At 37.6% G+C, this 25,705-nt stretch overlaps 1 protein-coding gene across 1 annotated transcript in view; it reads right to left on the bottom strand.

Annotated features, from left to right (window-relative positions):
• Positions 1–25,705, bottom strand: part of LOC139725261 (atrial natriuretic peptide receptor 1-like) — a 281,503-nt gene that overhangs the window by 36,224 nt on the left and 219,574 nt on the right. The window contains exon 5 of the mRNA XM_071636348.1: positions 6,834–7,038. Coding sequence (XP_071492449.1) covers positions 6,834–7,038 — 205 coding nt within the window. The remainder of the gene's footprint in view (positions 1–6,833; positions 7,039–25,705) is intronic.

The raw sequence follows: 25,705 nt of genomic DNA, 5'->3' as shown, positions 1-25,705 counted from the left end.
ACAGCTGCGTACAGAGTGAAACCCACTCAGCAGCATGAAACCTGCATCGCCCTTAACACAGCCAGCATGAAAGCAAGGGTAGACGAGTCGATATTTGGAAGTCCCAAGGTGATATACAGCTCCTCTTGCGATAAAATGAATGTAGATGTTAAACTAAAAAGCGAAAAGGTACTTCGAACACGCTGTGTTCTGAGATCATTCACCCTCTGTGGTTTATACTCAGTACTCGATGTAAAGCCGCAGCGTTCCATACCTTATTCCTCTCCATTGTTTTTTTTTCTTTTTTATGCATTCGCCCGAAGGGTGCAGGAGGTTTTCGGATTGTCCGTCCGTCCGTACGTCCGTGCGCTCGTGCGTCCGTACGTCCGCACGTACGTCCGTATGTACGCCCGTCCCCATTTGTTTACGCGATAACTTGAGTAATATTGAGTAGAATTTTACCAAACATGGTCCCAGAATAAAGTATGATAAGGCAATTACTTAATTAGATTTTGGATGAAATCGGCCTGAGGTCATAGGTCAAAAGTCAAAGGTCAAAGGTCAAGTTCAAATCATGAAATTGTACCCGTTTATGCGATCACTCAAGACTGGATCAAGCAAATTTCACCAAACTTTGTCCAAGGATGACGTATGATGGGACAATTACTTGGTTAAAATTTGAGTGAAATCGGCCAAAGGTCAAAGATCACAGGTCAAGATCAACTCCTAAAATTCATCCGTTTACGTGATAACTCAAGACTGGATGAGGCAGATTTCGACAAAGTTGGTCCAAGGATGACGTATGATCAATAATTAAGCAGTTTTTTAGTGAAATCGGGAAGAGGTCAGATAGTGTATGCATTTTCTACCAAATAGATTCTCCAGAAAGAGTTTTAGGTCATGAGGTCAACCGTCAAAACGTCAAAAATCAGGTGAAAATGTTAACGTTTCACTTTTTTCTCCATATCTCGCATATTTTTCAAGGGAACTTGTAACATATGCATGTGCTGACTGGCAGAGATTATCTCTGGAATTTAGGGACGATAAGTCAAATGTCATGGGTCTAAAGCCAATGTCAACTGCTCAGAATTTCACTGTTTCCTTCATACTTATCGTCGCTGGGGCGACAAGACCTCATATCTACAAAATGTCAAATGTTCAGGAGAGCCAAAAAAACATGGCGGCCAAAGCACTATAGCGAATGGGATAGCCTTTTCTTTGACATGCCATGGTGGCTTCGTTTTTGGGGTAAGACAGCTAGGATTTGGACATGACATCACTTATCTGACTGTTTGACCATAAATTAAAAAAAAAATCATTTTCACCAAAATTTCAGATACAAGGTCTTGTCACCCCAGCGACGTTATAATTATATTATGCAATGTTTGCATGATTTTTCTTGGAGCTTAATATATACATGCATTACCTAATTGAGATTCTCTGGAAAATTTCCTGCAAATAGGACAAAGGTCAAAAGGTCAAAGCTCAAGTGAAAGTGCCATACACTTGTATTCCACTCTTTCCACCATATCTGAAAGTGACTCAAGGTATCATGAAACGTAGTACATATTTATGCATGTACTATACCTGACAGTGATTCTCTTGGGAATTTTTGGGTCATAGAGTCAAAGGTCAAGGTTAAAGGCAAGGGCACAGGTCAAGGCCCGGCTAAAATGCAAAAAGTTTGCTATTTGATACTGACATTATACTTTTTCTTCATACCTTGCAAATTATTCAATGCATAAACTTATAAAAGGGTCTAAACTCAAGTAAAAATTTCCAAATCCTGAAATACATGTACCTGCACTCTTATATACAAAAGCAAACCTAGTTCAAGGAAAGTGAACATTCAACACATTTGTGACAAACCTGTCATTTCAATATTTTGCCAGTTATGTGAAACTGTCATCACACATTGTCAAGACATTGTACTATAGAGAACCATATGAGAACTAAATGAGAACCATGCATTATAACCACATTGATAATATAACCACATTAATATCTAAAGTCATTGGAATACTTCGGAGATTAAAATATTTTGTAACGGAAAAAGTACTCACTATGTTATACAATGCATTAATCTTACCGTATATTAATTATTGTAATGTTGTCTGGGGAAACTGTAATAAAACCAAAGTAAATGTTATTTTTCTTTTACAGAAAAAGGCAATAAGAATATGTACTAACTCACATTATTTAGAACATACTGATCCATTATTCCTTAGACTAAAAGTTCTTAAAGTTGACGATATACACAAATTTCAAACAGCAATATTTATGTTCAAATACACGCAAAATCTACTCCCACTCTTCCACAACGCATTTTCCCTTAACAGGGATGTCCATGCTTACCCCACGCGCCATCGTAATGATTTCCATTTGAATAACCCTAAACTCCTATTAGCTCAAAAATCAATTCGGCATAACGGGCCTGATATTTGGAATTCACTCCCTCTCCACATAAAACAGTGCACATCTCTCTATTCCTTTAAGGCAAATACAAAGAAATATTTCTTGGCACAATATCATACGGTACAGTAATCATTAAACATGTACCTCTTATACTCAACAACAAGGCAATATTTTGGTCCACCCCCTTTTCCCTTTCTTTTACTTTGCTGCTTGACCCTTCGCCCATATTATAACATATTCAATCATTTTCTTAGAAGTGCTGACCATCAACACTTTCGCGCTTCATCACCTGCACACGCACTCACAGGCACCACTCCTGTTTACCAAGTAATTGTATAAAACTGGATTTACACGCATTTTAACATGGCCCATCCGTATTAGTGTTCAAGTACTACAATAAAAAATGGTAATTTAACTCTGGCTGTCCGTCTGTTCAAGCACGGCTTATAACGGCGGCCCTCTGCATTATATGTATATATTATATATTGTACTGTGAATCAAGTCATTATTGGCCATATAAACATTTTGTATGTTATTTAACGTTTCATTTGTCTTTAATGGTGGAGGCATACCAGTCGCTATAACCACATTTCTAGTGCAACATATTTACTGATCTGTGATTCTGTCTGTCTTCTACACAGATATCCAATGATCTCCATATTACCGCTTAATAGTCTGTCCAATACCAGTCGCAGATGCCAAAATAGTCCAAATTAGTTTTAATTACTATTCTACAGACAGACAATTAATTGTGTGTGTAGTAAAATAAGAGCAAAGAAGTGAACACTGCACTCTCGCTGTGGAATGACTTTATTTTTGATACCATATTCCCTTTTTCTTGTCATGAACCTAATTTACGAAGATGAAACAGCTCTCTCGTCAGTTTGCACAGTAAGTTGAGACTTTCAAGGAAAGCTATGTCAGAATGACAATTTTGACGTCACAGGCATTATGACACCATTATAGCTGTACCAGCGTAGAGTGTCGATTTACATTGTACCTTACCCATCCATCTGTCGTGCCTTCGTAATTAGATTTAAACGGTAAATGTGTCTGGAATAGAACATAGCCTGATGTGTGTGTGTGTGTGTGTGTGTGTGTGTGTGAGTGTGTGTGTGCCCGTCTGTTTGACGCCTTCCTTCGTGCGCGTTTGAGTGTGCGTGTATTTGTGTGTGTCGTCTTCATTCAAGATATATGATTGCATGTTTCATTCTAGTACTAAAGATATGACATAGAGACTGTACAGTACTTTTCCAGTACTGGAAAAATTAAGTTAACTACTGAAAAACAAAAACAAAAACAAAAAACAAAAAACAAAAACAAAAACGAAAACAAAAGAAGAAGAAGGAACAAAAGAAAAATAGAATCCCCACCTATCCCAAACATTTCACCGTCAGTAAACACTTCGATGTGATGTATCTAGATCAAAATAATGCAAAATCGAAACACTGTTTTATTTTGTGATCGTTATCTACTGTGTACATGTGTGCGTGTGTATTGTAAGTGTATTACCTGTTGTCTGTGGGCAAGGGATGTGCGCTTTCGTGTGAGGTTGTGTCTTTGTGTGGTTGTTTTGTTTGTTTTCCTTAATGCTCAACCCCCTTTGAAGGCCCACAGGAAGCATAGGAGTTGGGAAAAAATTACAGTTCTTAATGTTTTGTTTTGCTTATTTTTTGCGTGTTTTGGTTTAAACATGTGTGTGTTTGTTTTAACATGCTTAACATGTTTGAAACAAACAATGAACCAGCCTGGTATGTGAACCCGTCACCTACCACTTACCGCAAGCATATTCATACTTCCGTTTCTTTACTTTTTTTTGACCACTTTTTATTGACATTTGACCTATTCCTCTGCAATTCTTCTCATCCTGTCCCATTTTTTCCATCGGTTGGGTCCGGGATGACATTTTATAGATTCCTGTACAGAGCAAACTTGGTACACTGGTTTCATATGACTTTTTCACTGCTTAAAGGAAACTTCACGACACGATGGCATTGTGCATAAAGATTGTATTAAAAAAAAATAGTAAGATAGTGGTGAGAATTTGAAGCAAATCAAACTTAATAAGAGATTCATCTCAGTAACTTGGCTAAATACAGGGCCGGCGCAGTGTTTTCGAAAGTGTGGGGCCCGCTTCCGGGTTTCATGAGCTAACAAGCAAAAAAAAAAAAAAAAAGGTCCTCAGCTCATCTCTCCCCGTCCACTTCCGGGTTTCTTCAGCTGACAAGAAAAAAAAAAAAAAAAAACAAAAAAGGTCCTCAGCTCATTCTCTCCCCTCTCATTTCCGGGTGTTATAAAAACAAGGTATTGAGAGAAAACACATAACCTTACCGCCGCCACACTTCAAGATCTCTATTACGTACTTCCGGGTTGAAAAAAGTGTGGGGGCCCAAAGTGATGACACCTTATGTATTCCTTTGTATGGTGCACAAAAAGTGTGGGGGCCCGAGCCCCCACGGCCCCCACGGCTGCGCCGGCCCTGAAATAAATGTTTTGCATGCCAATATCTTCATATTTTGTTTACGAAACATACATATAGTTACATTATGGTAACAGCTCAGAACAAAGGGCTAGTTTTCATTTAAGTTTATTTATTTTTCATTTATGATATTGAATATAGTCTACATAGATAATGGCCAGTGAATGGTCATAAAAAAGTCACGTGACTAGGGCAGTGAGGATCGAAATTACATGATTATTGCCTGGAGTGACTCACCCCAGATGGTACGATTCCATAAATTTCTGATGAGAGAGCTGAACGTGTATTCAGGTAAACTAGATTTTTACAGCAAATAATATTGTCTTGCAGAGCGCTTCGGGAAAATAGAATCCCGCGTGGATGTCAAGAGTTAAGTCATTACCTGTATAACATTGTCCATTGCGATTATAAGGAGGATGCTCTGGTTGGACTATGTTAGCTCTCTCATCGACATAATTTCGAGTTTAACCATTAGGTTCTCATTTCATATGTTGCTTTTCTTTAGCCCAATTCAGTAAAAATAAATGGCGTACTGACCCAATTTTTTCCCCAAACTTTTTAGCCCTTCATGGGATATTTTATTATCTCCATATCAACAAAATGCAACTCAAAATATTCAACCATAATCTTTTTTTTTCTTAACAAATCTCTCGTAAACTTTTACACAAACAAATGCTGGAGCGACTGCCACTTTAAACTGAACTTGTTGAGAGTACAGAATAAATGTATCTCTCAGCTTTATAATATTCAATGATTTTTTCCTTCATAGGGTTAAACCTAGGGACTTTGTTTTTAAACTTTTGAACAAACAGTTGTTGCTTAATCAAAATCACAACACAGTTTAGAGCGTACTGACCCAATTGAATGACAAATATCTCACCGATTTTTCAGAATTTATGATATATATATATATATATACATATATATATATACATATATATATATATATATATATATATATATATATATATCTATATAATTATATATATATCAAGAGTAAAAACAGTCGTTTAAACACCGCAGGAGTACTATTACTAAGAGTATTTGAGAGTATTTAAGAGTATTTTTACTCTTGATATCTATTTACTAAACACCGACGTAGGACTTTCATATTCATAATAATATTAAACATATATATATATATATATATGATGAAATATAAACATCATTTCTCATTACACACTCAACACCATTGGTACACTTATATACATTATGACTTACGTAATATATATATATATATATATATATATATATATATATTTGTATATAATAGAATATGATAAGGCCTTTGGCTGTAATCTAGACTTACTCCATTGCTATACCAGTACATTCAGAAACGCACACTGCTAGATGATGACCGAACCATTCAATTGAGTTCAATTTGATTTAAGCTTTAATTTCATTTTTTTTAAGAGCACGCATAAAATAATCATTGAAAATGAACATGCATTTGATTACTGCACAAGAGGCACGAATAACAGTTTTCAAATCTATGATTAATAGAAGAAATCCAACACACACACACACACACTTTATATGAAGAAACCTACTCAAAAGACTATGCTTGTAATATATTGGTTGCTCGTGGTGGTCGTGATATATAAATGAAGGACAATGAAGTACATGGGTGTGATCTTGGTGATCAACGAGGTCCTTTATTCATTTTCGGATTCACGTATATCTAGGTAATATATTATGAAAATTTTATTGTTTCGGAATAACGAATCTGTTTTTTTTTTTCATTTTTCGTATTAACAGATTAACAAATTAACAATTACTAATTTTATTTTATATTTCGAATAATTATAACCTTTGGTATAAGGAACCGTTTCTCATGTTTAGATTTGTAATAATATCTGTATATAAAGTTTATTTACAGGGCGGGGTTTTTTCCCCATTTTTTTGTTGAGATCAGAAAACGACAGGAAAAACGACAGGAGTACGAGTTGAGTGTACATACCGGCTCTTGGAAGGACGGTGAGCGTGTGATGTAAGGCAGCCTGGAAGTTACCGAGACGAATATGAGCGATGATAGAGGTCAATCCCGGAGGGACGAGAGCCACGGCCGTTTCCCATTCCGAGTGATTTAAACTGTCTACTTGTGACTCAGTGTGAGTGAAGATGTCACCATTAGGCGGTACCCAAGGTCCACATACACCATCCAACTGTAGTAAGAAAAATTAAGATATGAAGAAGAGAAAACGTTGAGATGAAGACATTAGATAGAAACACTACCTTCGTAGGACATACACGGATGAGAAATGACGTCATCGTTCGAATAGTATTCCTACACTGCTCCAAGACCTGATCGTAGGTAAGGCAACAAATTGCATTCCTTATCAGTGAAAAGTCCTGTATCATTTTATCTACAAACAAATAATTTCATCCTCGTTTTCAATCTCCTCAATACTTTGCATTTTTACCAATTCCATTGTTTGAATATTTTTACAATTGACTGTGTTCCTATGAAGTAACTAATAATACACACTAAATAAATGCGGAATTGAAAATGAATCATATGAAATATGAAATTTTACAATCATGGATGAGAGGAAAATGAAGAGGAAACTTATCCCAGCTGCACCAGAGGTGCCGCAAAGACATTTCTTTATAAGGAGCCTTTTTATCATTGTTAAAAGATCGGAAAACACGTTTTCTTGAGATATTTGTAATCACGCTGCGCAGCGAACACATTCTGGTACAGTCACTGTTCACTGTCACCCATGTATTCAGTTGAATGTCAATAGGTCTCCGTGCTCTAGTTTGCTTAAATGAACAAGAGAAAGGGAGAGAGAGAAAAAAAGAGGGAGAGAGATAGATAACTCCTTATGCTTCTGTATAATCACATTTTTTTTTTTGTAGGCTGCGATCTTGGGTTTTGGTATTGGGAATGATTCTCTTTATGGAAATCACAGAGAACATATTGCCGAAGATCATCCTAAACAAGGGTCCATGAGACAAACACAACATCACTAATCTTAACGACGTCAGTATGCATGATCGTGTTTTTGAATATGTAAACATAATTACAGCATATATTTTAGTTTAATAGTTCAGTTGATATTTTTTCAAAATGAGCTGTCACAAAGCTCAAATCTGTCTTGTTTTAACTAAAATTTGTCATGCTGCCTCAATAGGAATTTGAAAGCAAATCTACTTTGCATAGTTCATATCAGAGTCATTACAATATCATTGTAATTTTCGCTCCGTATTTAAAGGGGAAAGAGTAATTCTAATTTTAGTACCTTTTAGCGCGATTTAGGAAATCAATTGCTTGGACTATCATGTCGTTGATTAAAGGAAAAAAAAAATAACATATCGTTGTCATGATTATCGCTTCAGATAATTCATTATAAACTTGATACACTTTGATTGAAATACACACTCTTATTTCTGCCGAGTCAAAATTTCAACTCTGAATCCGAGTCAAAAATTTTTCACTCAGATCCGTGTAAATTTAACACCAACCGTGTACTTCTGACTCAAATCCGAGTTATCATTTTGGTTATCGGACTTTTTACACCTACGCAGAGTCACATCAGAAATACCCGGCGCGGTGTACATGACATACGCGCTCCACAATTGGACAAAAATGTCATGTGTCCCCCGCGAAAAAAAAGCGTAATTTCTCGACGATCCGCCGCGGCCGCGAGATGTCTTGCAACTTTTTGTCTTCAAAATGGACAATTTTGTGTGCACTTTTCTAGACGAATGCGGAATGGAGGAATACATAGGAGTTTTCATCGGTGAGTACCCACCTCATTCACAACACTCATATGAATAATCGCCTGAAACATGGTCTAAACAGTCAGTTTTATTTAGGGCAAAATGAACTTTCCACACGGACACATTGACTGGTAATGGCGTAGCCGTAGGCGGCCTTACGGTAGCTCGTACCTTTTGTACGTAGCCCTGGGCTATATGCAATACGTTAGAACCAATCTACAATGGATGTGAACCTACCTAGCTACACCTTCCCTATACATGCATAAAATACACATACGATCTTGATTGCTAATTCATTCGTACATTTATAATAAATGTAAAAGTTCAAAACAGGCCACAATTATTGGTCCCCAAACGGTATATTATAACCTTGGATACAAGTACACGCGTGTGGCTGTAAGAACAATTTTGGTAAAGGTACCTGTAGATACAGTGCCTTTTAAAAAAGATGTCATAGTGATACTGATAGTGAAAAAGTGAAAATATCTAAATAAAGGTTGAAAAAAAAACAACAAAAAAGCATGATATTTAATTTCATACAAACTTTTTTATTCTAGACCCTAAGTCTGAAACTACTACATGTTAAAGATAATAAAAAGTTTTAGTACCTCAAAAGTTTCCTTGAATTTCCTTGTCTTAGTTTGTGTTTCAGGTTAAAGTACCTTTCATATAACTAACACTGTGAGACTTACTCGCCCCAAAGTGCTCTCATGTCTTAGTAATCATGCAATTAACTGCGACCAGCAGCCCCATACGCATAGCGACCAGCAGTACCATACGCATAGCGTAATCGGGCTTCGCATTGTAGCATTCAGGATCATGACAGAATTAGTATCGCAGGATTAATGTCAACTTAAAATCCCAAAAATTCTTCAATTTGAAGACTTACCAATTAAGGTGAAGTATTGAAAACAGGCTTCGGGCAACGTTTGGTTCTGCCTATAGTCCCTTTCTGTTCGAATTGATGACTGAATGTGACTCGGTCGAGAGGACCTTGGGAGAGCTACCATACACTGAATACTACAGCCAGTGCATGCGAACACATCACATGCGCACAGATTTCAAAGCCATCAACGGATAAGATGTTTGTGTGCGCATGCGCTGGCCGTAGTAGTCAGTGTAGTAGCTCTCCCAAGGTCCTCTCGACCGAGTCACATTCAGTCATCAATTCGAAAAGAAAGGGACTATTGGCAGAACCAAACGTTGTTCGAAGCCTGTTTTCAATACTTCAACTTAATTGGTAAGTCTTCAAATCGAAGAAATTTTTGGATTTTAAGTTGCCATTTACCCGCGATACTAATTCTGTCATGATCCTTAATGCTACAATGCGAAGCCCCATTACGCTATGCTTATGGGGCTGCTGGTCGCAGTTAGCTATATGCGTACAATGGGCTGCACGCTGCTGGTCGCAGTCAGTGGTTTCGTACAATATTTATCGACGCCGTACGGCGATGGCTCTGGTACGAAACCATTATTGCATGGTTACTAAGACATGAGAGCACTTTGGGGCGAGTAATTCTCACAGACAACGTACTTTAACGTGAAACACAAACCAAGACAAGGAAATCCAGGGAAACTTTTGAGGTACCAAAACTTTTTATTATCTTTAAAGTAGACTAAATCATGACTTTTCTCCATTCCATTAGCATAGACCTAGATCTGAGATCTAACAAAAAGAAAAACGGTTTAGGAACGGCACCATCATCATGACCATTAAGATTTGAGATCATCTTCACAAATGAACTTAATCTAGTCAAAAGTTTTCATTAGTTCTACCAAACACATCACAAACATACCTGTGATACATATTTTGTTCTGAAAATATTCTGATAACATGTAATAAATAAGTTTCAATCCACCCCCTTCGCCTAGTTTCATCGTATCATACGGGTAGGTTCCGTGCATGTACAGTGGAGGTGTAGCTAGGTAGGTTCACATCTATTGTAGATTGGTCCTAACGTATAGCGTATAGCCTAGGGCTACGTACAAAAGGTACGAGCTACCGTACGGCCGCCTACGGCTACGCCATTACCAGTCAATGTGTCCGTGTCGAAAGTTCATTTTGCCCTAAATAAAACTGACTGTTTAGACCATGTTTCAGGCAATTATTTATATGAGTGTTGTGAATGAGGTGGGTCCTCACAGATGACAACTCCTATGTATTCCTCCATTCCGCATTCCTCTGGAAAAGTGCACACCAAATCCGAGTCATTAATACACCAAAGTGGGTTACTTACAATGCGGGAAACGACACCGTATCAGAGTGAAATTGTGATCTTTTGATTCGGAAATCCGTGTCATTTTGTTGGAATGGATTGCACATAACTGACCCCATTTCCGAGTCAAATTTGACACTTTCCGAGTTAATTTGACGCCACAGAAATGACTCGGAAAGTGACTCGGAATCCGAGTGAAATCATTTGTCTCGGAAGTCCGAGCAGCTTTCACTCGGAAGGAGTCGACTTTCAGCTGGCGCCATTTCCGAGTCACATTTAACACTTTCCGAGTTATTTTTGACACCGCAGCAATAAGAGTGCATGATAATTAAAACCAATCCAAAATCAAAGTTGATATATATTGTAAGCGTTCCTTTTCGAAATTTCTGATTGTTGCTAAAATCACAAGAAGTTCATAGCTCAATGTGTTTATGCGGATAGCGTAGATTTCTTCTTATCTCTCTCTTCATTTTTCTCCCTCTGTTCCCTTCTCTTTGTTTCTGGTAAGGATAGCATGCATTCTTCTTCCCCTCTCTCCCTCTGAGCTCTCTCTATCACTATCACGCTATCATCTGTCGTTTCCCTCTCTCACTATCACTCTATCATCTGCCGTTTCCCTCTCTCACTATCACTCTATCATCTGTCGTTTCCCTCTCTCACTATCACTCTATCATCTGTCGTTTCCCTCTCTCACTATCACTCTATCATCTGTTGTTTCCCTCTCTCACTATCACTCTATCATCTGTCGTTTCCCTCTCTCACTATCACTCTATCATCTGTCGTTTCCCTCTCTCACTATCACTCTATCATCCGTCGTTTCCCTCTCTCACTATCACTCTATCATCTGTTGTTTCCCTCTCTCACTATCACTCTATCATCTGTCGTTTCCCTCTCTCACTATCACTCTATCATCTGTCGTTTCCCTCTCTCACTATCACTCTATCATCTGTCGTTTCCCTCTCTCACTATCACTCTATCATCTGTCGTTTCCCTCTCTCACTATCACTCTATCATCTGTCGTTTCCCTCTCTCACTATCACTCTATCATCTGTCGTTTCCCTCTCTCACTATCACTCTATCATACTCACTCTATCATCTGTTGTTTCCCTCTCTCACTATCACGCTATCACCTGTCGTTTCCCTCTCTCACTATCACGCTATCATCTGTCGTTTCCCTCTCTCACTATCACTCTATCATCTGTCGTTTACTGTCACTCTATCTCTGTCGTCTCCCTCTCTCATTATCACTCTATCATCTGTTGTTTCCCTCTCTCACTATCACTCTATCATCTGTTGTTTCCCTCTCTCACTATCATATGTCGTTTCCCTCTCTCACTATCACCCTATCATCTGTCGTTTCCCTCTCTCACTATCACTCTATCATCTGTCGTTTCCCTCTCTCACTATCACTCTATCATCTCTCCTTTATCTTTCTGAAAACTGATTGAAATTGCTCTGCTCGTCACTGTTAATGATCGCACATAAAAAAAGAGTAATTGGGTCCCTTTCTTTCTTTTTGTTTTAATAGGAGCCACATGTGGCCAAAACATTTGCTATATCATGAAGGCAGTTGGAAATCTTGAAATGAAAGGAGTGTTTGGTAACTGTTGTCACGGTCACATGATGGGACACTTGACAAAGAAAAAAAAAACATCTTTATCAGAGTTAATTTCACTCACTTATCGAGAGTCTAAAGGGTAGTAGAGAAGGTGAACAGGTGGATAATTCCAATGTCAAAAAAAAAAAAAACGTTTTGAAGGAACTTTGTCTTTGCTGCTTCGATTCTTTGCGCCCCTCTCCTGGTCTCTTCTCTTTTATTCAGATATGGTATCACGCCTTGCGATGATTTATTTTCATTCTTAAAGGACGAGTCCCGAGTATACTCGGGCATGTCTATGGGAAATGCGTTTGTAGCAAAATCAGTCCGTCCTCAACGGGTTAAATGTAATGATGGGCTTTGCTACAGTCTACTATTAATTATCTATTAATAGAATTACCTTCATCAAGGGAAAAGGGTATTTTCTGATACTGAACAAAACCATTAGGAAGTAAATGCCGATGTTACATACCTTGTACAAAGTGACTATAGCGTGTTATTCAAAATCTCTGTGCCAATGACATGATTACATTGTTACTTTTGTTCACCTTCTTGGCATGCGCAATTTCTAGAAGGCTATTGATAAAAGCACCATACAAATCAGAAAATAGATGCCAAGTTGACATCCTTTCACAACTATGAATGCCCAACCAGGGTCAGGATTGCATTTCAAGTTCAATTTCAATGAAATGAATTTGTTATTGCCTTAAGTAATATCGTTATACCGAGCGTGCAATGCCTGCACGGCACTCGTTTGTGTGTCTCGGATTTTGATGGTACGGACTGGCGTTGCTAGGCAGATTAGCCTCGCTCGCCCCGTCATCCATAGCATATCTCCATCCGGCCTCCGTGTTTTGTGTCGCGCGTGCAGGTGGTCCATTGAGTGCGCTCAATAGATGCATCCGTTCGCCAATCAAATGGCGTTTTGAGCCATGGCAGTTAAAGAGCATTCCAGAAAAAAAAGTAAGGTCCAATTGTCGAGAGCTACATGCTGTGACAAGGCAATGTGACTGACATCTCGACAAGTTTTCTGGCGCTGTGACAATACATCCACCTGCAAGTCCGGCTTGCGTCATTGTTCAAAGGGGCCCTCTTTAAGTGTCGCACTTCAGTACGAGCAGTAATTACGTTAATTCCAACCTGTAATCATGACATGACGAAATGAGATGCGTCACCCTGCAATACAGAGCGATTGGAACACCTGGCATCCCGAAATTAAGAGAGCATCACTGATATTGCCATAAAACTAATTTCTACTTGGCATACCTTTATAAAAAACTCCTTTCAGTTCTTAATCAGAATGTATGACTGCAATCCCTTACGTAGTAGAAGAAGTGATTCTTCAACTTGAAAACAAGAATGAAGCAGGAAAGGACCGATATGGAAGGTGTTGTGAGTGGTTAGGTGGAGGTAATGGATAAGTAAAAGTAACAAACACACGCATGAGCGAAACATTGGGCGGAATCTGTTTTTTTTTAATTCCCTATCTAATATTGTAAATGCAATACAGGACTTTCAAGGGATTTTAAGTCAAGGACTTTTGAAGTTTGTTTGTTTGTTTGTTTGTTTTAAGAGTGCTTCAAGAGCAGAAAATTATGTCTATTTGGTAAGAATATCAATATTATTCCGTATTTGGTTTATATCTGTATGACCTTGCATCACAAAACCAACAAAAAGTCGCTAGACATGGGTTTTTAGTTTTTAGTTTTTAGAATTCATGCAACAGTTTCTGAATCAATTTTATGGGTCAAGGTAAATAGTAAAATTTTAGGTTTTGAGTTTATTGTTGGTGCAGTGTACTTGCCATGTGAGGGATCAATTCACCATTCTAATGAAGTTTTTGACAACCTGGTGCAGGATATTATTGATATTAAAAGTAGATATGATGCACCCTTTTGTTTGCTGGGTGATTTCAATGCCAGAACGGGTTTGCTTGATGATTTTTTAGATGTAGAGGATGTGTTGACAGATCAGACTGGATTAGGCTTTTGTAATGATGTCTCTGATATGCATGTAACTACTGAAGGCCTAGATATTCCAACTACTCGTTATAATACTGATGTCCATGTAAATAACAATGGAAAGTCTGTTATTGATGTGTGCCAAAGTTTAGATCTCAGGATTGTTAATGGAAGAATAGGGGAAGATCAGTCTGTCGGAAAATACACATGCTTCAACAAAAATGGTGGTTGTAGCACTATTGATTATGTTATTGTATCTCGTCAGTTATTTTCCAGCATTACTCATTTCAGTATTGATGTATTTGATAAATGTTTGTCAGATGTTCATTGTCCTGTCAGTGTGACCTTGCAATCGCAAATTCTAAATCTGCTGTGAATGTCGACACTGTTTTTAACAACTCTCAAAACGCTGCAGTAGACAACGCCGTTTTAGATTCACAGCCTAATGAAAGTCAACGTTATTTATTATTCCAGTGGAACAGTGACAGCGCTGCAATATTCAAACAGAAAATCAAGGACTCGGCTGAGCTAATGTGTAAAAATGTGGAATGTTTAGATGGGAATACAAATCAAGATAGTATTGATTTTTGTTACTCACAACTATGCAATATGTTCGTCAGTGTTGCACAAGATATTGGCATTTGTAAGTGGAGACAATCTCGACATAATGTAAACACAAATGAGACTGTCAATAAGGATAAAAACAACCATCAGCCTTGGTTTGATGCAGAATGCAGAGCTGCCCGTCAGGAGTATTTGAATGTTAAAAATCGATTAAAGAGAAAGCTTAAATTTCTGGGCAGGTCAGGGGCTACATGTCTGTTGAATCATTATGAGTCTACAGGAAAGTTTTATAAGAATTTATTAAGACATAAAAGAAGGACATTTCACAGAGATTTGAATGAATCTCTCCGTTCATTACAGACATCCAATCCGAAAGAATATTGGCAATTGCTCAACAGTAATAATGAACGCAAAGTAAAGAAAACAGGAAATGTTTCATTAGGGGATTTTGTTAATCATTTTAGTCGTTTAGGTAATAGCCAAGATGACCAGCCCACAGGCCTGGAAGATAGTACCGGTACTTCAGTAATTGTTGAGGCAGATGGTCCCTTGGATGCCCCAGTCACTTTGGAAGAAGTGGCACTAATGATTAAGAAACTTAAAAATTCAAAAGCTTGTGGAAAAGATTTCATAAGAAATGAATTCCTTAAGAATTGTCCCGTAGAGATGCTTCATGTGTTGGTAAAGTTCTTTAATGTGGTACTGGACAGTGGTATTGTTCCAACTGAATGATGCATAGGGATTATCATTCCTATTTTTAAGAATAAGGGTATCGACACAAATCCTGATAATTATAGAGGAATAACTCTTCTCAGTTGTCTAGGAAAACTTTTTACTTCCATTTTGAATCATCGAATCTCAGAGTTTTTCGAAAATGCTAATATGTTAGGTGAAGAACAGGCTGGCTTTCGTTCTAATTATTCTACAATTGATAATATTTTTGTTTTGAAGACTATAATTGATGTTTATCTGCAAAATAGAAAACGCTTATACTGTGCATTTATTGATTACAAGAAAGCATTTGATCAAATTGATAGATCATCTTTATGGTACAAAATGTTGAAGATGGGACTTAGGGGTAAACTGTTTACTGTCATTAAGAATATCTATGAAAGTGCTAAATCATGTGTGGCGGTTAGGGGGGAGATGTCAGAGTTTTTTACTTGTAACACTGGTGTACGACAGGGTGAAAACCTTTCCCCGCTTTTATTTGCCATTTATCTGAATGATTTTCAAGAATACGTTGGAAATTCATATGATGGACTTAATTATTTGGAAAGTGAGATTTCTTACCACCTGGATTCTGATAATGTCAAAAAAGCTTTAAATCTTTCTTGTTTACTTTATGCAGATGACACAATAATTTTAGCAGAAACTCCGGAGGAGTTGCAAAAAGCTCTTGATGCTGTAGATAGTTATTGTCAGACATGGCGCTTGACTGTAAATGCAAGCAAGACTAAAATTGTTATTTTCTCCCGTGGGAAGGTTAGAAGAATTCCTGAATTCGTTTATGCTGGTGATCCACTTGAGGTTGTAGATGACTTTGTGTATCTTGGAGTTAAATTCAATTATAATGGTAGTTTTAAAAAGGCAATTTCTAAACAAGTCACACAAGCTAGAAAAGCACTTTATAGCATGTTAGTCAAGGCTAAAAAGTTACAGCTCTCTGTGGACACACAGTGCCACCTATTTGATCATCTTGTTTTACCTGTTTTACTCTATGGTTGTGAAGTCTGGGGTTATGAGTGCATAGACCAAATTGAAATTTTCCATAGGAAATTCTTAAGAAAAATTTTGCTTGTGAACAAATGTACTCCTGATTGTATGGTTTATGGTGAAACTGGACGTGGAGTAATTTTGAACCATATTAAATGTCGAATAATTGGATTTTGGTTGAGATTAGTCAAGGGAAAAGAAACCAAACACCCATGTACAATTTTCAAATTTCTGCTGCATTTACAAGGCGACATGCACTCCCCGTCAAAATCACAATGGTTGTTATTTGTCGCAAATATTTTTTATTATGCAGGGCTAGGGAATGTGTGGTTAGCACAAGGGGGTGGATTTAGTGCTGCATGGATTTCACACACCTCAAAAGTTAGACTTTTTGAAATGTTTATTCAAGAGTGGAGAGCAGCAACATGGTCAAATAGAATCTGTACAAATTATAGAATGTTTAAGGATAGCTTGATGTTAGAGAAGTATTTACAGGTCTTGTGTAAGAAAGATTATATTACGTTAAGTAAATTCAGATGTAGATCTAATGGATTACCCGTTAATAAGGGCAGGTTTGATGCAAGCTCGACAGATGAATTGCATTGTACTATCTGTATTTATCCGACGATATAGGGGATGAATTTCATTATATTTTTGTTTGTCCCCCTTTCAACAAAGATAGATTATTGTATTTACCAAGTAGCTTGACGGCCAGTAGACCAAGTGCATTACATATGGCCAAATTATTCAATTCAACTAATGCTTGCCATTTGAAAAAAAAAACTAGCCAAATTTGTCAGAATTATTATGTTTCAGTTCTCTTCAATACCAAAGAAGAAAGACAGTATTTTTGTAGAAAGTAAAGTAGATGTGAATGTTTGTACACGTAGTGGTAGAGTAGTTAAACGTCCTTTACGCCTTGTTTTGTAAAGATATTTATTCATATCTGTTATTTTCACATGTACATATACATTATCACTTATATTTTTGTATTCATATATTGTAAATATGTTTGTACTCTCATACCCCGAGAGGGGGTCGATAGAGTCAATAAAATCTTACAAATCTTACAAATCTTAGTTTAGGGCAGATTCTGAAAGAGCAGACTCTAAGATTTAAAATGATGTATAACTCAATTGAAATCTAAATATTGGAAAGAAAGCACACACTCTGGAAAAGTGTGAACGAGAAAAGAGGCTCTGAAGTACAGGGTCTATTCAAGCGCTTAATCTTTACCAAACCGTGCTAGCTGTGCGATGAAAGAAACAAAAAACAGGATGTAAACCACCGGAGCAACAACAATGAAGAGATTATCAAATTAAGCTGAAACTAAACATGCTCTATCAAAACATTCTGTCCATGATTAATGCCAATTTTCAAAGCAGTAGCGTTATCTCTTAAAAAGTTATTAGACTTGGAAGTGAAGAATGTGCAGAGGCTTATCAAGAGATGAAAAGGGGCCTCAAGGACGTCCTGATCTCACTACTCTACAAAAAAAGGGTTGTACAAAAACTGCATAAAATGCACTTTCCCATTCACTTTATGATCCCAAACTTAAGAGTTATGTAGAGAAAAGGTAGATTTTTCAGAAAATATGAAAAACTCAATATTGACTTGGTTGACCCGTTTCACCTTTTTTGAGTCCTCACGTAAAATCAAGAGGTGCGACTTTTTGTTCGTTTTGTGATGCACGGTCACATAATATATATGTGACCCTGCATCACAAAACGAACAGAAAGTCGCCAGACATGACATCTTAGTTAAGATCATATCCTAAAAGAGCAGACTTTAAGCTTTAAAATGATGTATTACTCAAATCAGATGAAATCTCTTAACCTATCTAAATATTGGAAAGAAAGCACACACTCAGGAAAAGTGTGAACTGAGAAAAGAGGCTCTGAAGTACAGTGTCCATTCAAGCGCTAAATCTTTACCAAGCCGTGCTGGCTGTGCGATGAATGGGACAAAAAATAGGATGTAAGCCACCGGAGTAACAACAATGAAGGGATTGTCAAATTGAACTGAAATTAAGCATGCCTTATAAACATATTCTGTCCATAATCAATGCCAACTTTCAACGCAGTAGCATCATCCTTTCAAAAGTTATTAGAGTTGAAAATGAAGAGTGTGTATAAGATTTTTAAGAAATGAAAAGGGGACTCTAAAGACACACCTAATCACACTATTCTACCAAAAAATGTTCCAGATAAACTGCTAAAAACACACTTTCCTCCCCCATTTATGATCCCAAATTTTAGCATAATGTAGAAGAAGACTTGCTCTTTCAGAAAATATGAAAAAGTCAAGATCAGCTAGGTTGACCCATTTCACCTATTTTCAGTCCTCACACAAAATCAGTGTGTGCGACTTTTTGTTCGTTTTGTGATGCACGGTCACACACACACACACACACACACACACACACGCACACACACACGCACACACACACGCACATACACACACACATATATATATATATATATATATATATATATATATATATATATATATATATACATTACAAGAAATTAGACTTGAGGCGGACGTTGCTCTCGATTCTAATTTCTCAAGTCTAGACCATTTTAGTGTGATCACATGAGCCTCAGTCGTAGTGCGTAAGCTTATGATATTATATCACAGAACACAAGAGAAATTTCTCTCTTGAAACTGTAGAACAAAAAAAAAAATTAAAGGGAAAGTCGGCTCATAATGTTAGACGTCGGGAAGTCGTGATAAAAAACAGGTTTTAATTGGTCCCATTGTTACTTTCAGCTTATTTTCATAATGTGTTTTATTTAGCGTTAATGACAAAACAAATTTCACAACAAGATAAAAAATGCCAAATCTCTTGTTTATGGCTTCACTTGTTCTTCAAAACCAACAGCTCAATTTTTTGAATATAATTTCAAAGTCAAGGAAAATTATTTCCTCAGAAAAAAAAAAATCGTGATTTTCCTTTTTTTTTCTTTTTTTTGTGGGGGGGGGGGGAGGGGGTTCAAAATGAATATGGATAAAAAAAAGTCTTCCTTTCGGCCACGTATGTGCCCAATGAGATCAAATTCGAGTGATTTATCTCAACAATCATGCGAATTGTCATGGATTCAATTATACGCTTATTATTTCTTGTTAAATGTGATATTTTTCTTTAACTGAAACTGTTCTTCCCTCAGATTTGATTCTAAGTTTTCCTTGAGTCATCCATTATAAGAATGATTCACAAAATCATCACATCTGAAATCTCAAAAGTTGCTCTACCATCCCACATCAGCACAAGGAGAAAACGGAAGCCAAACTGTTCCCTTTACCGTCATTTTATAGGCAGTAAAGCATCTCTGGAAACACTACACCTACCTTCGAGCAGGACTGATGGCTTAAATTTCACCATTTGACTTTTAATCTAGTTAATAAGCGTTGTTATTTACGAAGACTCGTATGCGTTCTTGTCAGCTGATGTGACATCAGGTAAGGAGTAAGGGGGGGGGATCTGCTTCACGATTTCATTTTCACTGGTTCACAAGGATACGAAATACATCCACGTCATTGATTGTGTTATGAGCAAATATGAATGGTTGACTGCGATGAGATCTATGCTTCTATTCTCCCCTTTTCTCTCTGTCTTTCTATATTTTCTTCTCTTTTTGCCACCCAGTCTCTGTCTCTGTATCACGATTTTCCTTTTTCTTCTGCCTACTACCTCCCCGTCTTACATATATTATCTCTCCCTTTCTCTCTCTCTCTCTCTCTCTCTCTTTTAGTCATCTGCATAGTGAAATAATCATCATAGGTCCCAAAGCAAATCACTAGAAAGAACGTTGAACCAAGTCCTGGAGGCGATCGGGAATTCGACACTGGAGAGTGTGAGAGCATATCATGATAAGAAGTTATGCACTTTTTTCAAGCGTTAGAATCTTGGCGAGGACTGCGTTGGTCGTACAGGTTTTTATCTTAGATTTCCGTTGTACTTGCTGGACGAAAAAAAAAAAGACTAGACTTTGAGGTGCAGTATTGGCAGAATAAGGCCACACCAATCCACTGATAATAGAAAGTGAGACATCAGGTTCAGAGCAGAATATTTGAGTGCACTCGGTGGAAAAATGTTTCCTTTTGTTCGTGCATATATATCTTGTACAGTATACGTTGCACTTCGCATTTCTTATGCTGATTAATTTCCCTTTCATTTTTTTTATATTTTTCCTTACATTTAGACTTAACCTTAATATGTGCAGATAAAATTCTTAACTATTCTTTCCTTTGCACCAGTTAGAAAAAGAAAAAAAAAAAGAAAGGTAAACTAAAACATACGCCTTTCTATTAAACGAATCAGACAAACTCTATTTTGGTTGACGCATGAAATTGAGAGAAAGAGATTTAAAACAACCCTAATACAAGTCCAATTAATATTCATATCTATAAATACAATTCATAATACGACAAAATGAAATCAGATAATCCCACATTACCCGGGTCTTACTATTTAATTATAAAGCTTTGTAAACTTGAAACTTGAATTCATGATTATTTGTCGAATGTTAGTCTCGATATCTTTTGAATAATTATATCGACTGATCAGGGACTTTCAGACACTTGCAATGGAGTGTGTTTTTCATCTCCTTTGAAATTTTAACATATGTCCTCGATTTTGGAATAGATTTACATCTAATCTTAAATTGTAACACAAGAACTAAGGAAGAAGGCAACAGGCAGAGTGACGAGAAAGAGAGAGCATTCGAAGTCCTTTAAGTTCTCGGACTCGGAGGCATGAGATCTCCCAGATGACACTGCAGAGCGCACACTGTCCCATTACGTTTTGTAGAGTAACATCAAAGAAGCCGAAGTGCTCTTTACAAAGTTCTATGGCAATATTCCATTAATGACGCACTCTATGTGATATACTAATTTGCACAACATCTGTTCCATGTCAACCCCACGGCACATCATATAAGTAAACAAGACCAAAAACGACGACATCTAATCTTTCATGCATTATGAGATCCCGGAGCGATTTGATGGTCTATTGTCACAACAGTTTAAGTCAACACTAAGATATCAGAAGGAGTATAAACAACAAGCAAACAAAATTCAGCATCCCTTTTTTGAAACGTTGCAGATATTACAAAACATTACGACATACGTAAGAAACAAATAAGCGCACATTCCAACACTTTACATCTTACACTCTGTTTCATACCCACCAGCCATGGGGGATGGTAGCCCTTGTTTTAGTATTTCACAAAGGAAATACATACTAGTAGATGAAATGCGACCATTTCAAATCGCTCCCAAACTGTTGGACTGCCCGTAATTTGAATATTCTTGAGAAAGAGGAAGATTGCACTGAATAATTTGTCATCCGAATATCACCATCGCTGATTGATTGTCAGAGTGCCAGCCAGACTAATTCTGATTAATTGTAGCGCTAGGAATCGAACAAGCAAAACAAAACTTAAGATTGAAACACATACACACATACAAAAAAAAAGTACGAATTTGCTCTCTTTCCTCCACGAAACGACTGAAAAAAAGTCTATGTGTATCATGCCACAGTGATCGATACACACCATTCAATCACGAGGGCAAACATTCTTTAGAACCTCACGAGTAAAGAGGACATAGAGAACGTGGGATAACTGACGAGCCTACGTGTGTTTACCATTAGCCAGAATAAACACCATGGGGACAGAGCCGAGACCAGATCGCAGCTACTCTACGGCCTAAATTTGTAAACGGTAACTAATTGATGAAGAAAACAGGCGTCTAACGTGCCCTATTTGACACCCTTTTCTGTTAGTCCGACATCTTAATTGAATACCAGGGGCAGAATCAGGTTGCCTCTCCGGCGTGGCGTGACCCTTTTAGAGAGATGGCACAAACAGTCGGAGACATCTTTTACTTGGATGAGTTTTTACCGCATATCATTCATCATTCTCCGGACTCTTTCATTTCTCTCTGCTTAGCACCGCTCTGATTTATACCAGTCGCAAGCACATGGTTTTGCCCAAAATTCTTGATAAACAATATGTTAGGAAAAGATTTCACGGAACGTTTCAGTCCATGCTTATTCAAATGATGTGCTTAGAAGCGTCAAAATGACATGCGCCTGTTAATCTCCAAGATGACTACATTATACACTCTGCCATCTGTCAACCTCGCACTGCAAAACCCGAAATAATTGGGTCATCCAACGAACCAGACGCCCACGATTTACACATTGAAGAAAGGTTCATAAGTCATACACCCACGAATTAGACACCAAGTTAACCCCCGCTGTGCTCGTGAGTTAAATGTGTACAGATTTCACACACAACCCTACGGGCAAGAAATTAATGTGGCGTGTAAAGGGTTATAAACAAGCCCACGAGCTAAGTGAAACAAGCCCACCAGCTAGACAAGTATAGGTAAAGAGAGCCTAGTGTCTACTTCGTTGACGTAATAGCTCGTGGGCCTATTTACCTGATGTTAGAGGTAGACGTCGGCCTCGGTCATGTACAGTGCCTAGCTAGTGGACTCTATATAACTCGTGTGCTGTATTACTCATAGGGTGTTCGGCTCGATAACTGTTACGGGCACTTGAAGTATCTTATATTCTTTCGACCATTATTTCTTGGAAATAGATGAGCCTTGGTCAAGACAATTTGTTCACTATATCGCAAATCGTAGAAAAGCGGCGGATAATCAAAAAAAAAAAAGGAAAAAGGTCTGAATAAGAAGAAAATGCAGTCAAGATCAAGGATCATTGAGTGAGAGAAGATTATCTTACTTTTTTTTTTCTAACCACACCCACATTCCAAAGAATTGACTTGGTCGTGTAACTTTGAGGTTTTCTACCCTGCTAGTTTTACTCTTCATTTACTTCTACAGAAAGTTTAACATAATTATACTTTGTGTCTTGGTACGTATTGATGTTATCAGCTCTCTTTCGAAGAAGATGACTGTAGACCAAGCGAGAGGAGTTGTTAAAGTAAGCAGTGACAATTAGGACGTGAAGACCAAACCACAGAACCAAAGCTTCATCCTCAGGTTCTTTTAACGACATACGGGAGACCAAACATGCCAAGTAGTACGTGCCACTTCTTCAAAATGGAATAAGCCTTTAACTATAATATCGTGCTATCTTCGTGCAATTCTATGCCTAAGTTCTTCGCAGGGGTAAACTGTATAATCTATTCGCTTACTAATATCGAAGGCATAATTTTGCATCCCAAATTGAAGATTGGAGACAGCCATCCTATGTCACGTCATGATACATTAGTGCAGTGGTTCCTTAGCTTCTTCTCCTTACACTTGGGAATGGAATGGAATCCAATACACAATCGCATGCCAGAAAACCCAGGTTATTCACAATATGCCAAATGTCATTCTCAACCATTTTTGAAAAGATTTCACACAAAAGAAGGAGAAAAAAATGAAGAATTTCCCACACCAGCCGGTTGTCAGTTTCACGTTTGAGAGTTCTTCAAACAACAGCCTTTAAGATGACCTATCACCATCTATTTCTTCAGAGGAAGTAGAATTCTGCTCATTTCTGCAAACTAAATAATTTTCTATACATATGACTAGTAGTTTCAACTTTATATTTTCATTCAGATTATCATTTGGGCTGGGTTTGCTAATTCTTAATCTAAGTAACAACGACGACTACGACGACGACGACGACGACGACGACAACAACAACAACAACAACAACAACAACAACAACAACAAATCTGTCCTTCACTCAGTTAGACACACTGGCTAACTGTCATGAAATCCAATTTCAGAAGATTCCAAGGCGGTGAATTTATATGGAACACGCTTGTTTCTTCACGCTCTTTCCTGTCGTTACGTCATATTTCATGTGAGCAAAGAAGATGGCGCCTTTCAGCAGCAAGGCAATCTCATTCGGCCCAGGCCAACCTCCCGTCGGTCCCTGTGGGTACAGCAAGCCTTGATGGTGGTGCGAACTACAGACGAGAGGCTGACGTGCGGGAAGGAAATGGGCTGACACCCTTGGGAGGGGTTAAGGCGAGACAGGGAGACGTCTCCAATGAATGGAGCAGTGAGCTCCTCAGATTTCGCATTTCATGATTAAAGAAAACGATCAAAAAATGAAATGCCAGTCCACCTCATAATATCTGTTGCTCTCATGATAACTTGTGTTAATATCTTGACGTCTGTATTACCAGTTAGCTGTAATAATTAGGCGCTGACGAATAGTCTAAAAAATAGGTCTGGAAGTTCAAATGTAAGCCATCAGAAATTCCATCTTTTGTTTGTAAGGAAAATGTTACACGAATTAATATTCTCTGAGTTACAGCCATAAAACACAGAAACTGCCACTAAGTTTTGAGCACTTATTACGATAGAAAGAAAAACAGGGTTAGAATTCAACCGAAAAAACAGAAAAGAAAAAATGGAGATAAAGTTAAAGAGTGAAAAAATAATGTAAATGTCATAATGCGATGACGCAATTGGTAGTCTGAAATGTTACTACTGAGAGACGTAGGGCAATGGTCAATTCCATCATGGTCATCTTAAAATATATCTGTTCTGTTATGTGTGTGTGTGTGTGTGTGTGTGTGTTTGCGTGTGTTTGCGTGTGTGTGTGTGCGTGAAGATGTGTAGAAGAGATTTTCTGTATTCTAACCCTTACTCTTTGTTACGCGTACAACGATGTAGAATCATTGATTGCATAATTTTGATCTCATGAATGAAAAAAAAATACAACGTATCTGAATCTTACCCCTCATTATAAAAAATATCAAAAATCAAATATCAAAAATACTAAGGCGACGTTCTTCAATTATCATAAATCTACTCACAATCAAGTATCCTACATTGTAAAAGGCTTCCTTCCATAAGAGTGATTTTCCATTCCCTGTAACCTCTGACATCAATTCTCCTGGATTTTTATCCTTCTTTATACTGAAGCTCAGTGACCAGAGTGACATGTTTCTCAACAAACTTCTCTTTCCATACTTTTCGCCTCTCAAGAAAAGATTGTCACAATAACGCTCTTTCATTGATTGTTAACACGTGTAGGTTCAAGGAGGAAAGAGGCTCTCTGATTAACTCG

This window comes from Diadema antillarum, unplaced genomic scaffold (assembly GCF_040938485.1).
Source record: "Diadema antillarum isolate AM-2024a unplaced genomic scaffold, OU_Dant_1.0 seq00000030_RagTag, whole genome shotgun sequence".
Classification (NCBI taxonomy): domain Eukaryota; kingdom Metazoa; phylum Echinodermata; class Echinoidea; order Diadematoida; family Diadematidae; genus Diadema; species Diadema antillarum.
The sequence above is the reverse complement of the archived record's forward strand: the minus strand, read 5'-3'. Positions and strand labels throughout refer to the sequence as shown.